Genomic DNA, 17,622 nt, shown 5'->3' on the forward strand with positions numbered 1-17,622 from the left:
TTTAAAAATTGTTCAGATTCCTTTACTGATATTTTACAGTTTTCAGTATATAGGTCTTCCACTTTCTTGGTTAAGTCAATTTTAGGTGCTTTTTATTTATTTTGGATACAATTTTAAATGGAATTCTTTTCTTTTTTTTTAACTTGGTGTGGCATTTCATTATTTGGGTAAAGAAACACAACAGATTTCTCCATGTTCATCTTGTATCCTCCTACCTTGCTGAATTCATACATTAAGTTCTTCCAGTAGCTTTTATGACCAACCTAGACAGCGTATGAAAAAGCAGAGACGTTATTGCCAACAAAGGTCCATCTAGTCAAAGTTACAGTTTTTCCAGTAGTCATGTATGGATGTGAGAGTTGGACTATAAAGAAAGCTGAGTGCTGAAGAATTGATGCTTTTGTACTGTGGTATTGGAGAAGACTCTTGAGAGTACCGTGGACTGCAAGGAGATCAAACCAGTCAATCCTAAAGGAAATCAGTCCTGAATATTCATTGGAAGGACTGATGCTGAAGCTGAAACTCTACACTTTGGCCATCTAATGCAAAGAACTGACTCACTGGAAAAGACCTTGATGCTGGGAAAGATTGAAGGCAGGAGGAGAAGGGGACGACAGAGGATGAGACAGTTGGAAGGCATCACCAACTTGATGGACATGAGCTTGAGCAAGCTCCAAGAGACGGTGATGGACAGGGAAGCCTGGCGTGCTGCAGTCCGTGGGGTTGCAAAGAGTTGGACACAACTGAGCGACTGAACCAGAGCTTTTATGAAGACTTTAGCATTCTCTATATAGAGTATGATGTCATTTGTACATAGTGACAGTTTTACTTATTCCTTCCTATTTTGGATAAATTTATTTCTTTTTCTTTTCTGACTGCTGTGGCTAGGACTTCCAATACTATGCTGAATAGAAATGGTGAGTGGGCATCCTTGTCTTGTTACTGAATTCTAGGAAGGCTTCAGCTTTTCACCTTTGAGTATTATACTGTCTGTGGGCTTGTTGTAAATAACCTTTATTATGTTGAGATATGTTCCTGCTGTACTCAACTTGATGAGTTTTTATCATGAATGGACGTTGACTCATTTGACAAAATTTCTTTCTGCACAAAGATGGTTCAACATAAGCAAATCAGTCCACGTGATATACCACAATAACAAAAGATAAAGTCTGCATGAGAGAAAGGTTTAACCTGTTATACTTACAGGCATAAAGTTGTTTTTTTTTATTCCTTTATTGTCATTTAAATGTCTACAGTATATTTCGTGACATCTTTTTCACTTGTGATACTGATAATCTGTATCTTCTGTTTTCTGTCAAACTGCATATAGGTTTATCAATTCTACTGATCTTCTACAAGAAGCAGGTGTTGATTTCTTGACTGTCTCTATATTATTTCTCTTTTCAACTTCATTGCTTTTTCTCTGTCTTCATTATTTCCCATTTTTGCTTTATTTGCTCTTTTTCAGTTTCTTAATGTAGAAGTTTAGGTTATTGATTTGAGACCTTTCTCATTTTCTAATATAAGTACTTCATGCTTTAAATATCCTTTGAAGCCATGTTTCTGTTGTACCCAACAAGTTTGGATATTTTGTGACTTATTTTTACTATGCTTAAAGAAATTCTAATTTCCTTTGTTATTTTGTCTCTGATTTATTAATTTTAAGTGTCTTGCATAATTTTCAAATATTTGGGGATATTCTAGATTATGTTTTGATTTATTTATTCACCCCATTTTTGATCAGATAATGTACTCCAAATGATTTCAGTTCTTTAAGATTGGTAAAAATTTTCTTATTGCCTAGAATATGGTAATAAGAATGGTCTCTCTTCACTTGAGAGAATATTTTGCTGTTATTCAGTGGATCCTTTCTTTCAAGAGGAAAAATCCCTCCAGTGTCTCCCTGCTTTTGATCAAGCTCTAACACCTCAAATCTTTTTAAAAAGATGTTCCCAAGCATTTAGCAATCATATTTATGAGACAATTCACATCTCTTACAATTTATACTACCATTCCCTGCAGCTACACTGTTATACTTCTTGTAATGCAAGACAACACTTGGGAAAAAGTGTGTTGAATTTTTGATGCTTTCATGGAGAACAGTCTTAACATGCAAATACACAATAGTTTGCAATGTATCAACTGGAGTGCCAAGAACCTGCTGGGTGAGAGGTTGGAAACTCTACAACTAGTTTTTATTTGGTTTGACTGATATTAAATCAAATTAGAAACCAACTTAACAGGAGACTCAAGCACATATGACTGTGTTTACATATAGGTAAAACTATTTACAAAGTTTCTACTGTATTTACAAATTAAGAAGGAAATAAACAGAAATATTATTACCTTTACACTGAGGAGGTTGACTACTCCATTCATCATTTCCAACACAAATAAGCCTGCTCTCTCCAATAAGTGAATATTCATCTGGTCCATTTGAAGGATCACAACTATAAGTTACTACTTCATTGTATTCAAACACGTCCTTGTGGCTATTGGTGTATTTTCCATTTGGAATTTCTTCAGGTGGTTTACACAAAATCTCTTAAAAAGAAAAAAAGAGAGAGAACATGAAAGGCTAAAGGCAAGGGTAAAGGATTAAACAGCATTAGTAAAGTCCTATGAATTGCCTTCAGCAAATGCGTTACCATATGACTGCTATATGCTGGGTGTGAATCCACTATCCATTTAGAAGAAGCTTTTTATGAGAAAATACATTCTCTTAAACTCAAGCTATTAATCTACAAATGAATTTCTAGAATAAAACTCATTTTCTTAAAGTCATGAAATATCTACATGAGATACAAACATTTACCTGTAAGGCCAAACTAAGCTTTGTTCTCTTCATAAGACATGCTGACAATTTGAAGATATAATATGATCATGATTAAAAACAGAACTCAGTGCTAGTTGAGAAATGCTTCATAATTTGTAAATGTATCTGTTTGCTAAGTCAGTTCTTCACATTAATACCAATTATTACTGTCATTTTCACTTTCATCCTTACAAGTGTACTGTGAAATTTTCCAGAGGCTATAAATAGTGTGATTTTTCAAGTGACTATATCCTGATGTTTTCCTTAAAGCCAAACATTGAAGAAATTTGCAAAAATGTAAAACAAAACCATTATTTGTTTTAGAATGTTTTTTTCATTAAATATGTGTTATATACTAATAGGTACACATTTATTCTTCTTAAAAATGAATTAATAAATAATTATTTTGAAAACTTTTCAGGATTAGTTCCATAATAATAGAGTTGACACAGCATAACCCACAGCATTATATGGGTTATGTCTATACATTGTTGTTATGACAATAGACATAACCCATATAAACAAAAGCTCACTGGTGTCTATGTTAATTTGAAAGTATAAAGGAGTCCTGAGGCCAAAAGTTTGAGAATTGCTGCTCTACATTCCAACAACATACTTACTTTCACATGTTGGAGGATTATCACTCCAGCCCACACCATTTCCAGAAATGTCACAATGAGAAATACTTGTCCCGATCAAGTAATAACTAAATGAGAAAAGAAAAGTTACTATGTCCTTTAGTAGTTACAAGGTGAACATAATAATGAAAACAATTTTACATGGCTGTTTTTCTGCACTAGAGTAATTGGAGAGAGGAGTTCCTTAAACAAAATATAACAGAAATGCTTACTAAACCTGCAACTTAATCAAATAAAAGTTTCTGCATCTGAATGAATACACACTGGCCCACAGCAAAATGTCTAAATCACTCTGCATTGCTGTCTGGCATCTTGGCCGTATCTGGAAATGCATCACACATTCACATCTGTGCTTTTGCTCACACCTTTCTACTTCATAAGGACTGAGCAGGCAGATAAGGCCCTAGAGCTTGGATTTCGCCCAGCCTAGCTCCCACAGGCCACTTATCAACTGCTCTGGCGGCACGCGCACAGATGCCTGCCTGGGTTCAAGTTCCAGCCCCAAGATCGACTTGTTACCTGGGCTTGGGAAAGTCCATTAACGTTCACTTCTTCAGTTTCCTCATATATGAAAAGGGAGACAATAGTACATATCTCATGAGACTGTTTTAAGGATTGTATGAGTTAGCATCTGGCACAGTGAGTACTAGGTAAGTGCTAGTTCTTATTAATAGTCTTTAGAGTATTACTATTCAACATACAGGCATACCTCATTTCCCTGCTGTTCAAACTGAAGGTGTGTGGCAATCCTGCACCGGAAAACCTACTTGTGTTCATTTTTCCAACAGTGTTTGCTCACTTCGTGTCTCTGTGTCACATTTTGGTAAATCTCACAGATTCCAAACTTTATTACTATTATTATATTTGTTATGGTGATCTATGATTAGTGTCTTTCTTATTACTACTATGACTCTCTGGGGCTCAGATTATGGTTAGCACCTTTTGGTCACATAGTATTCTGAAATTAAGGTATGTACATTTTTTCATACATAATGCTATTGCACAATTAACAGACTATAATGTAAACACATGTAAAAAACTCGTTTGATCTGCTTTACTGCAGTGGCCTGGAAGTGAACCTGCAGTTATCTCCAAGGTATGCCTATATCTTTCTAGCAGTAAAGTGGTTTAGCAACACTACTCAATGCAATCTTCTCTGATCATTTCAATTCATACTACATTCTTCTGGACTCTCATGGCAAAGATCACAAAAATGATCTAGTTGGTGCTTTGCATTTGCTATTTTATTTTGACACCTCTCTATATATTGTGTTTCTCGAGAAGTCTACAGCTTCCTTGAGTCTCCTGGCACCTAGCAGCCTCTTTCTATCTATACACTGGATCTCCCACTATTTTTACTTGATCAAGTTAAAAAATACCCAGTGTATCTGCCTGTGCCCCCTTCCAGATGACTTTTCCCCAAGGGTTAACGCACTGATTCTACATTATAACGCGTTAAGTAAAGGACTCTGGGATGACGGCAAAACAGGTGGCAACAGGAATCTGTCTCCCCATCTTGACGACAGATTCACTGATAGAATCTGCCTGATTTCCCCTCTTTTGGAAATCTAGAATCTCTTCATGGCTTGCAATTTAGAGGAGAAGACTGGACAGGTAAGTTAACTTAATTTCGGTCAATCTGAGCTCTCAGCACAGTGGCAGCGTCCCACCCCCCACCTCAGCAGCCCTCTGTGCACATGCTGCTGAAGCAGCTTATAAGTAGCCTGTGGGAGCCAGGGCGGGCAAAAAGGGGCCTGCCCTCCAAGGAGCAGGGAATTATGCTCTTATCACTGCTGCTTCTGATCCCAGAGGAGCAAAAAAGAGACGGGCAGCCACTGTCGTCACACCTCCGCCAGCTTTTTCAAGCTCCTTCAACACTGGCCAAATGATTTCCAAGAGATTTGAAATCCAGCACCCTTTGCTGCCTCCTTCACTGTTTTCTTCCCCACTAGCAGAAGTGTAAGCGAAAGTGGCTCAGTCATGTCCTACTCTTTGCAACCCCACGGACTATACAGTCCATGGAATTCTCCAGGCCTGAATACTGGAGCAGGTAGCCTTTCCCTTCTCCAGGGGATCTTCCGAACCCAGGTCTCCCACACTGCAGGCAGATTTTTTACCAGCTGAGCCACAAGGGAAGCCCAACAATACTGGAGTGGGTAGCCTATCCCTTCTCCAGTGGATCTTCTGGACCCAGAAATTGAACCAAGGTTTCCTGCATTGCAGTTGGATTCTTTACCAGCTGAGCTATCAGGGAAGCCACTAGCAGAAGCTGGACATTAAATACTAGGATATTCCAAAATAATTGCCATGTGGAAAAAAAAATTAGACAGCAACTATGCACGCCCAGAGAAAGGCTCAGAAAAGACCTGACTCGGCGCTGAGACACCACACAATAATCAAAACAAAATCAAAGTAAAAGAGGGGCCAATCTGATTTTTCAGAGTCACCACATTGTTAGATTTCATATATGGATTCCACAAAAAAGTCACAAGGCATACAAAGAAACAGAAAAAGAATCTATGGCTCATATGCAAAAGATATAATGGAAAGATGGAAAGATAAATGAAAACAGCTTTTTTTCTGAAGACCTTACGACAGATCCATGGAGCAAAGGCCTTAAAGCGGTGTCTTCTGAGGCCGCTCTCTGGACATAGGTGGGTGCCGGTTCTGCCACCCCACTTTTTGTCAACAAAGCAGCCAGACAGCAGACCCACAGATGCAGATCTCTGTGAAGACGCTGATGGACAAGACCATCACTCCTGAGGTCCAGCCGAGTGTCACCATGCAGGAGGTTAAAGTCGAAATCCAAGACACGGGGCATCCTGCCTCTCCAACAGAGTCTGACTTCTGCAGACAGACAGCTGAGGGGGCCGAGCTCTCTCAGACTATAATATCCAGAAAGAATCCACCCTGCCCTTGGTGCATCACACGTGGGGTGGCATCATCCAACCTTTCCTCCGCCAGCCTTCCCCGGAAGCACGACTGTGACAAAACAATCTGCTGCAAGCGCTGTGCACGCACGCTGTCACCTGCCACAGGAAGCAAGGCCAGGCGACAACCTGTGCCCCACGAAGGCCAGTCAAATACAGCCTTTCACTGGCTCGTCTCTGCCCCACAGGGCGGCCCCCCACCTTGGCCCCACGGACCTGGAGCCTCAGTGAAACTGGGAAGAAATAACAGTTGTTAAGACGGACGAAGAACTAAAGGAAGAAATGTAGAAAGTCTAGAGAACAATATGTGAACCCAGAGGAAATAGCAGTTAGAGACAGAAAACTAAAAAGAACGCAAATAAATTCTTGAGTTGAAACTGACATTAATGGAAAAGAAAAAGTCACTAGAAAAACTGAAGGCATATTTGAGAAGCAAGAATTAGTAGAACTGATATAGGGGAACAGAAATTACTGACTCTGAGAAAGAAAAAAGATTGGAGAAAAATGGATAAAGCCTAAGGACTCCATGGGACACCAACAAGGAGACCAACATATACACTATGGGACTCTCAGAAAAGGGACAGAGAATTCTTATAAAAATAACAGCTGAGAATTTCCCAAATTCCATAAAAGACATGAATAGAAATATGTCAAAAGCTCAAAATTCTAAGTAAGATGAATACAAAGAGACCTGCACAAAGCCGTAATAATCAAACTTTCAAAAAGCAAAGACAAATAATCCTGAAAACTGCAAGAGAGAAGAGAAACATCATATGTCAAGCGTCATAAATAAGATTATTAGCAGATGTGTCATTAGAAATTCAGAGTCCAGAAGAAAGTTATTGATATAATTAAAAAAAAAACAAAACTCAACCAAAACCCCTCTATCCAGCAAAACTGAGTGTCAAAAATGAGGGAGAATTTAAGACATTCCCAGAATTAAAAACTTAAGAAGTTTGTGACCACTATACACTCAAGAAGAAATGTGAAGGGAGTACTGAAAAGGGAATGAAAGGTCTCAAAGTCTTATGTATAAAAAAAGACACAGAAACTCAGCAAAGGTAAATATAAAAGCAATTATAAAAGCTAGCATTATTGAAACAGTGGTTTGCAACTACAAATTTTGTTTTCTACGTGATTTAAAAGACTAACTTATAAAATAAATAAATAGATTATTTAAGTAGAAGCTAGTATTACAATTAATTGTGTAGGCAGCAGTATGATATCAACAACCAAAAAGGGCGAGTATGGGGCGGTAAAGGACTGATTTTGTAATTTATCGAATTTAAGTTGGTATGAATTCAACCTGGAGTGTTGTAACTATACAATGTTTGTTTGTTTTGCTTTGTTTTGGTCACGCTATGAATCTTACTGGATTCACAGCTTGGATCTTAGCTCCCCAATCAGGGATCGAGCCTGTGCCCCCTGCAGTGGGGGTGAAGAGTCTGAACCCCTGGACTACCAGGGAATTTCCACGTACAGTGTTAAATGTAATTTCCAAGGGTAACATCAAACACTACAGCCATAGGATATATACATAAAAGGAAATGAGACAGGAATTTAAATATTCCACTACAAAAATTAACTACACAAAAAAGACAGTAATGCAGGAAATGAGGGACTAGGGAAAAAGCTATAAAGTATTTAGAAGACAAACAGCACAAAAATAGAAATAGGTCCCTCCTTGCTCCAACCAAGGCCTGTCTACAAGAGACTCACTTGACAACAGAAGACATCAATGGAGTGAAAATGAAAGCCTGGGAAAAGGTATCAGTAACCATAACACAGTTGAGGAGCTATACTAAAACCTGACAAAACAGACTGTAAATTTTAAAAAAAAAATGGTTACAAGAGACAAAGAAGGAAATTTTATGCTAACAAGGGTTCAATGCTGCAAGAAGATGTAACAGTACAAACGTTTATGCACCTAATGACAGGCCATCAAAATACACGAAGCAAGACACGACAGAACGTTAGAAAGATGGCAATGATGACCCTGTATGCAAGACAGCAAAAAAGACACAGATGTGTATAGCGGACTTTTGGACTCAGAGGGAGAGGGAGAGGGTGGGATGATTTGGGAGAATGGCATTGAAACACGTATACTATCATGTAAGAATCGAATTGCCAGTCTATGTCTGATGCAGGATACAGCATGCTTGGGGCTGGTGCACGGGGATGATCCGGAGGGATGTTGTGGGGAGGGAGGTGGGAGCGGGGTTCATATTTGGGATCGCATGTACACCCGTGGTGGATTCATGTCAATGTATGGCAAAACCAATACAGTATTATAAAGTAAAATAAAGTAAAAATAAAAGTCAAAAATAAATAAATAAATAAAGTATAAAAAAAAAAAGAAATGACAGAACGGAAGGGGCAAGTACACATTCCTACATAATAAGCGTTTCTCCAGCATTAGTTGGAGACTGTAATACCTCACTCACAGTAATGGACAGAACGACTACACAGAAGATAAACAGAGGACCTTAATAAGAAAACACCAGAGCTCACAGATCCATACAAAGCACTCTAGCCAACAAAACAGACTATACAGGCTTCCCAACAGCACACGGGATACTCTCCAGGATAGACCATATGCTAGGCTATAATAAGGAAACAACGTTATTCACACGTAATTAATTATTTAACAAATAATACTATGTTTATTTTATGCTACAAATTAATTTTAAGTAGATTTTAAAAGGTAGATATTGCACAAAGTATATCCTTTGACCACACTAGGAAGAAGTTAAAAATCATTAACAAAGGGAAAACTGAAAATTCACGAAACTGTGAAAGTTAAACAGTATGTTTTAAATCAACCAATGGTTCAAAGCAGAAATCAGAGTGATTAAAACATACCTTGACAAATGGGAATGAAAATATAACATATCAAAACTTATGGGATCTAGTGCCAAAGGGGAAATTTACACCTATAAATGTTTACATTAAGAAATGATACCTCTGAAAGTTCAAACTAAGTTTACAAGTTAAGGAACCAGAAAAGAAATAAATCCAAGCCTAGCAGAAGGAAGTAAATAATAAAGATTTATTTCAGTTTAGTGGCCATATTAGAACAGAGATAAACAAAAAAAGAGCAAAACAATAGAGAAAACTTGAAGAAACCAAAAATAGGTTCTTCAAAAAGTGCAATAGTTTAAAAACCTTTAAATAGACTAAAAGTGATTAGACTCAAATTACTAAGTCAGAAATAAAAGTAGTAACACCACCACTGATTTGACAGAAATAAAAAATACTGTAAGAGGGCCAGGAACAATTTTATGCCGCAAATGGAAGCACTAGATAAAACAGACAAACTCCTAGAAACAAAACCTACCACGACTTAATCACCCGAACAGATAATCCGAATAAACCTTAACTAGGAAGGAGATGGGAGAAGGAAACAGCACCCCACTCCAGTGTTCTTGCCTGGAGAATTCTGTGGACAGAGGACCTGGTGGGCTGCTGTCCACAGGGTCGCACAGAGTCAGATATGACTGAAGCGACTTAGCATGCACGCACGCATTGGAGAAGGCAATGGCAACCCACTCCGGTGTTCTTGCCTGGAGAATCCCAGGGACAGAGGAGCCTGGTGGGCTGCCATCTATGGGGTCGCACAGACTCATACACGACTGAAGTGACTTAGCAGCAGCAGCAGCAGTAAGGAGACAGAACCAGTAACCAAAAATCTCTCAATAAAAAAAAATTCTGGATCTGATGGTTTCACTGGTGAATCTACCAAACATTTAAAGAAGTAACACCAATCTTTCCCAAACTTTTCCAAAAAACTAAAGTGAAGGGAAGTCTTCTGAGCTCATTCTGTGAGATGAACATTACCATGATAGCAAAATCTGACAAAGACACAAGGAAAGTTAGATCAACAGCCTTTAAAAACACCGATGCAAACAACCTCAACACAATACTAGTAAACAACTCAACAGCATCTTAAAAGGATTAAACATCATGAGCAAGTGAGAGTTATCCTGAGAATGCAAGGGATGGCTCAACACATAAAAAAAAAACCAATCATTGTAATAAGCCATATCAAAAGAATGAAACAGAAAAAAAGCACATGATCACCTTAACTGAGGCAGAAAAGAAACTTGACAAAATTTGATCAGAACAGGCATGGACAACTACTTTTACCACTTTTATTCAACATGGTACTAGAAGCTCTAGCTAGAGCAATTAAGCAAGAAACTATATATATATATATATATAATATATATTTCTACTATGCAGAAAACCCTAAAGATTATGCACACACACACATAAACACAAATACAAAATGTGGGAACTAATAAACTCAGTTCACTATTGAGTTTATTGGGCTCGATAAAGTACAGAAATGGTATGGACCTAACAGAAGCAGAAGATATTAAGAAGAGGTGGCAACAATACACAGAACTGTACAAAAAAGAGATTCACGATCCAGGTAATCATGATGGTATGATCACTCGCCTAGAGCCAGACATCCTGGAATCTGAAGTCAGGTGGACCTAAGAAAGCATCACTATGAACAAAGCTAGTGGAGGTGATGGAATTCCAGTTGAGCTATTTCAAATCCTGAAAGATGATGCTGTGAAAGTGCTGCACTCAATATGCCAGAAAATTGGGAAAACTCAGCAGTGGCCACAAGACTGGAAAAGGTCAGTTTTCATTCCAATCCCAAAGAAAGACAATGCCAAAGAATGCTCAAACTACCGCACAATTGCACTCATCTCACATGCTAGTAAAGTAATGCTCAAAATTCTCTAAGCCAGGCTTCAGTAATACGTGAACCGTGAACTTCCAGATTTTCAAGCTGGTTTTAGAAAAGGCAGAGGAACCAGAGATCAAATTGCCAACATTCACTGGCTCATCGAAAAAGCAAGAGTTCCAGAAAAACATCTGTTTCTGTTTTACTGACTATGCCAAAGCCTTTGACTGTGTGGATCACAATAAACTGGAAAATTCTGAGAGAGATGGGAATACCAGACCACCTGACCTGCCTCTGGAGAAACCTGTATGCAGGTCAGGAAGCAACAGTTAGAACTGGACATGGAACAACAGACTGGTTCCAAATAGGAAAAGGAGTACGTCAAGGCTGTATACTGTCACCCTGCTTATTTAACTTCTATGCAGAGTACATCATGAGAAACGCTGGGCTGGAAGAAGCACAAGCTGGAATCAAGATTGCCGGGAGAAATATCAATAACCTCAGATATGCAGATGACACCAACCTTATGGCAGAAAGTGAAGAGGAACTAAAAAGCCTCTTGATGAAAGTGAAAGAGGAGAGTGAAAAAGTTGGCTTAAAGCTCAACATTCAGAAAACGAAGATTATGGCATCTGGTCCCATCACTTCGTGGGAAATAGATGGGGAAACAGTGGAAACAGTGTCAGACTTTGTTTTTGGGGGCTCCAAAATCACTGCAGATGGTGACTGCAGCCATGAAATTAAAAGACACGTACTCCTTGGAAGGAAAGTTACGACCAACCTAGATAGCATATTCAAAAGCAGAGACGTTACTTTGCCGACTAAGGTCCGTCTAGTCAAGGCTATGGTTTTTCCACTGATCATGTATGGATGTGAGAGTTGGACTGTGAAGAAAGCTGAAAGCCGAAAAATTGATGCTTTTGAACTGTGGTGTTGGAGAAGACTCTTGAGAGTCCCTTGGACTGCAAGGAGATCCAACCAGTCCATCCTAAAGGAGATCAGTCCTGGGTGTTCATTGGAAGGACTGATGCTAAAGCTGAAACTCCAATACTTTGGCCACCTCATGCGAAGAGTTGACTCATTGCAAAAGACCCTGATGCTGGGAGGGATTGGGGGCAGGAGAAGGGGACGACAGAGGATGAGATGGCTGGATGGCACCACCAACACGATGGACATGAGTTTGTGTGAACTCCGGGAGTTGGTAATGGACAGGGAGGCCTGACAGACTGTGGTTCATGGGGTCGCAAAAAGTCAGACACGACTGAGCGAGTGAAGTGACTGAATAAACTCAGTAAAGTACCAGGATACATAGACAATAATAAAAAACCAGTTGCATTTCCAGAGATATCACATTTATCCCTTAAATTCATATTTTTAAAAAAGGCTCAGTATCCTTAATATATACTATTAAGAGAGCCCTGTAGAACAAAGGCTGTTATTAAATACTCAGTACTTCTTTGAGATGCTTCACTCCTTTGTAGTAGTTTCAACAATAAGGTTTTCCAACTAAAAGATCCTGATGAAGATTACTGTCTAAGCTAGCCAGGTCAAGTCTGGTCTAGTAACATCTTACAGATTTCTTCAATATAAGAACAACTATAGTTGGCTATTCCACTTCCCAGTTCCATAAACCCTATTTCAAATCTCAGAATTGGACATTTTATTGACAAAGAGAGTGCACTGTGTTGTCAAGGATATAGTCACCATGATTTTTCATTGTTTAATACATACACTAAATTTTGTCGACTTCCCTCGTGGCTGAGACGGTAAAGCATCTGTCTACAATGCGGGAGACCTGGGTTCGATCCCTGGGTCAGGAAGATCCCCTGGAGAAGGAAATGGCAATCCACTCCAGTACTATTGCCTGGAAAATCCCATCGACAGAGGAGCCTGGTAGGCTACAGTCCATGGGGTCGCAGAGTCGGACACAACTGAGCAACTTCACCTGTATACTAAATTTTATACTATTTCTCTTTCCTTCAATTTAAATTTCTATTAGTTTCTATTAGTTCTATTTCTAATTTCTATTAGTTCTATTATTCATCTTTTCAATCTTCATAAAAAGCCCAAGGTTATTTGGCTATAGTATGACTTACATATAAAGCAAAATGAAATCAACTTTATGGCAATGCTTAAGAGAGGCAAAATGAAAATGGACTTAGTCACACAAAACCGTATTTCCTCTAAGGAGCAGCCTACTTACCCCTGATTACAAACATAGTGAGCCTGTGAACCAAACTCAGTACTTCCATTTACAAAGGTAACTTGGCCATTTATGGGATCAGGTAGGTTGGAACACTGTTTTCCTAAAAGCAAAAGATCAAACTTGTTTTATACCCATTTCAAAATAGATCTGAATCAAATTCAAAATTCTATGTGGCTTGTTAGAACTCATGGGAATATTACTACTTTTATTATTATTTTCTTGCTTTAACTATTATAATGCCCCATAAGATTCTTAATTACCCAGGCAACCAATTGTGATGAAAACAATTCCCTGGAGATTTTTCAAAGCCTGAATGCATGGCTATCTAAAAACCTACATTCACACAAGAAAACGACCATTTCAGTAGTAAAATACGTACTCTAAAATCTGTGAAAATCTCTAGAGCAATAAAAAGTTTTTTGAATTTAAAAAAAAATTTGTTTACTTACTTTTACAGCCCTCCTGGAGAGACGACCATGTTTTATTTTCCTGACAGACAAGAGCGAGGACTTGACCAGGAGTCACTGGCTGGAAACCCAGACGACATTCATACAGAATCCTATCCCCAGGACTATAACTGGATGGAGGGTCACCCTGGGGCTTCATAGTGACAAATCTTGGTGGATCATCACAGGCATCTAGGAATAGAGAGAATAAAAGCATAAAAATAAGTCGTTTTATCTTATTCACCAGACAGGGACTGTGGCCTGGCAACAGATAGGCAGTACAGGACAAACGGAAAAGTTCTTAGCAAGATTTTCTATGTGCCTTGCCTACTTTAAACAACAACTTATGAGCTTCTGGCCTGTTGGAGAATAAGATGAATTTTAATTCAGCATTAAATGGAAGAGACAGCATCAATGTGCCTGGTTCTGAAATGTAAATATGTTTATAGGTCCGTATCCTTCCCCACTTCTTTCTAAATTCATCATCTCAAAACCCACCTCTCTTCTAAGAATTCTCCTATAGCACTATGCTCAGATTATTCTTCCAGAGTTTGAAACACAAACATATTAGGCTGTTTTCTCTCAGAAGACACGGGCCCAGAGGGCAGGAATCAGATGCCTTCTTTTTCTACTAAACTGTATACTCAGTTGTAACTCAAGATATGCTAAGAGGTGAATATAAAATAAACATTGAGAGATTAATAAATCAAAATAAATAGGGACCAAAGTATTTCAAAATACTTCATTTGTTTTCTATTAGTGAACTGAACCTTTTTTAAGTGATATATAGCGACACTGTAAATATCAAAATATAATATTTGGATAGCATTACATGAAAAAAAAACTTGCTCTCCTGGGTATTAAATATAATTTCATTTTCCTTCACAGATCAATACTTCAGAAGCTCCCTAAGGTAGCTGGGTTGTTTATCCAATATATCCTGACATAAAGCTACTATCCTGAGATGCTTTAGAGTTTTTTACTTCTGGGGTTTTTGCGGGGAATGTTGGGGGAAAATTTTTTCTCCCTAGAATAGTGTCATTTCTATTTCAGCAAGTCCTCTTCCTTTTAAGTACCTGGGCACTTGACAACCTAACAGATCTGTTAGAAAAATTATATAAAATCATGTGATGGAGACACATCATGTCCTAAAGGGCTAAGGGAAAGCAGAGGCCTCACATACAAGGGAAACAAGAAACAGACCTATTTTGATCCCTGGGGAACATTTACTTACTCCCTGATCTAGGTCTTACTTCAGATTGAGAGAATTCTAAACAAGTGAAATATCACTCTTCTTTCCCTCATATTCTATATTCACTTTCCCTCTATATTCTTTTCCATCATATTCTAAATTCTAAACTTCTCTCTCATACTCGTCCAACATTTCACTTATAACATGTCTTATATCATGTCAAGTTAACTGTTCTAACATTTATCAAATATTTTCAACATTTCTACTTTGCTGATCATGATACATGAATTTTCCTCAATTAACTGCCCATAACAAACCAAAATCAAAAAGTCACAGGTGTTAATATTAAATTTACTGAATACTCTGAGGCACACATTCTATTTTTTATAACAGAAAAGAATATGGGCTAGAAATGTTATATAATTCCATTTTAGATAAAAGCACACATCATCATTCAAGTATATCCTGGAAGCACGAAGAAAGAACTCAAGTGACTATGCATATGATTAAACTATATATGTGTTCTTTGCTTTATGCATTCAATTTCAGTTAACTATCTTGAAAGCATAAAAAGAAGGGAGAATTTCTGATATGACTCTCACATACAGTGTATGGAAAAACAAATGTCAATTGGTATTTTTAATCCATTCAGCTAACTTTAAGTATCTCTTCCCAATAACATGCATCATGAAAAACATGCTTTCAACAATATGCAGTTTAGAACGTTTGCTTTGGAAATCAGTGGATTATAAGCTTCATACACTGTAATGACTGCGTCCGATATCATATTTTTATCATCAAATTTCCCCTTTCTCAGAATACTGAATCCTTTTTCCTATAAGGATTTTCAAACACTGCCAGCATCAAAAAATCATATCTTGACTCCCTTTTTCCTAGAGAATTTACAGTGTAAATATTACTGGGCTGCAATGTTATACTTTGATGAGTTATAGTCCATGGGGTCGCAAAAGAGCTGGACAACACTGAGCACACACACACACACACACACACGGTGCTATATTTAACAGGTGCCATTATATAATTCGATAGGCTGCATTCAGAAAATTCTCCAGTTTTCCAGATGAGTTTCAGAAAGGTGACATAGTCTCTACTATGGGTCAAGAGAACTGCCCACCTCCGTACACTTACAAAAGTTGTCTAAGCACTCCCTACTTGCTTGCCAAAGTTATAAAAATAACTCTCTGAGTCAAGCATAGGCCCACATCCCTGCCCAGGTGGTACCTTTGAATAATCATGGTCTCTGACCAAAACTAGAACTCTAGTGAAACCTGAAGACTTTCCGATTTTTGTCTACACAACCTATTTTTAACCTTCCTTTGGTTCCTCAAAACGGAGGCTTTAACATTTACACCTATCCATTTTATTTCTCACATTCTACTCATTTCTAGACCTTAAAAAAAAAAAAAAAACTACCAGGTTCAAGCAAATAGCCAGCCTCCTTCTAGGTAAATTCAGCCTCATTCTCTGTCCCTCAGTAATTCGAGTTAACCTGCCTGTACCATCTGGAGCTATTGATCATTCTCTTAGCTCCCTCATGGCTGAAAAACTCTTTCCTTGCTATCTATATTAACTGGGTACCAAGTTGCCTGTTAACCTGAATTACAAAAAGCGCCCTTTTCCCCTTGCAAACCTTTTAATCCTAGCCAGGGCCTGCTCTCAGCAGAGACAACGGGCACCACACGGGCTCCGCAGGCCCCCACTTTAAAGGCAGGAAGCTTTCCTGCTCCGCATTCGGCCCAGCTGGACTGGCCACTTCCTCAAAGCACATACCTGGGTACACCTGGCCCGGACTCCCCTAATCCTAGACAGGCCCCGCGGGGCACCAGGCATCACCCCGCCCCGGAAAAAAAACACAGGGCCAACTCTCCCAGGAGACACAGCAGCAGCCTAGCAACAACCCCGGACACCGTCACCACCCTGCAGGTGGGTTCTCGCCTTACCGACTGGATCAGTCCGGGAACCACTCTGGCAGCTTCGGCGAGGGTCCCAACCCGGCCCCAGGTAAACCCCCCAGCCACACCACTAAGGAACGCCGTCTCCGAGGTGCCCACCCCACCCACCCCCCAGTACACCTTCAACCCCAACCCCTGACGATCGCGGAGGGACCCGGCCCCGCGCCTGCGGCCCAAACCACCAAGGCTCCCAGCAACGTCCGGCCGGCCGGCCCCCGCGCCCGCTCCAGTCCCCGTCCCCGGCCAGGGCGCACGGTCTACCGGAGGACGTGGGCAGCAGGAGCAGCGGCGCCAGCAGAAGCACCCCGACGAAACGCCCAGAAGCCAGTCTTTCGGAGCAGCGGGGCGGCGCGCAAGACGCCTTCATTCTCGGAGAAACCAGCGGGACACCCGGGACTGCTCCGCAGAGACCTTGCTGAGTCCAGCTCCCCCCGATACCAGAGCCGGACGCAGCCACAGCGATGGCCTGAGCCCCGCGGCGCACCCAGGGCGGAAGTGACACGAGGAAGGGGGTGGGGCCGATGGGCCGGCGGCCCCGCCCACAGGCCTGCAGGCCCCGCCCATGAGTGGGGAGTGCTGCGCGTCCCGGGGACCCTGACAGCCTTCCGCCCCCTGACTGCCTCTAGCTCCGCCCTTTGGCGGACCTACCAGGAAGCCGCTGCGGCTTGCGGGAAATAGCTGGGTCCTCTGGGCTGGGCCTTGTTAAAAGGGACTGTTGACGCC

The 17,622-nt window shown here is 39.9% G+C and overlaps 1 protein-coding gene across 1 annotated transcript in view; it reads right to left on the reverse strand.

The window, feature by feature from the left end:
- The window catches only part of LOC128061329 (membrane cofactor protein-like), a 39,328-nt gene extending 21,960 nt beyond the window's left edge, over positions 1-17,368 (reverse strand). The window contains exons 1-5 of the mRNA XM_052653604.1: positions 17,161-17,368; positions 13,738-13,926; positions 13,286-13,388; positions 3,436-3,521; positions 2,347-2,544 (exon numbers count right to left, since the gene is read on the reverse strand). Coding sequence (XP_052509564.1) covers positions 2,347-2,544; positions 3,436-3,521; positions 13,286-13,388; positions 13,738-13,926; positions 17,161-17,266 — 682 coding nt within the window. The 5' untranslated portion in view covers positions 17,267-17,368. The remainder of the gene's footprint in view (positions 1-2,346; positions 2,545-3,435; positions 3,522-13,285; positions 13,389-13,737; positions 13,927-17,160) is intronic.
- Positions 17,369-17,622: the final 254 nt, after the last annotated feature.

This window comes from Budorcas taxicolor, chromosome 16, assembly GCF_023091745.1.
Source record: "Budorcas taxicolor isolate Tak-1 chromosome 16, Takin1.1, whole genome shotgun sequence".
NCBI classification, from domain to species: Eukaryota; Metazoa; Chordata; class Mammalia; order Artiodactyla; family Bovidae; genus Budorcas; species Budorcas taxicolor.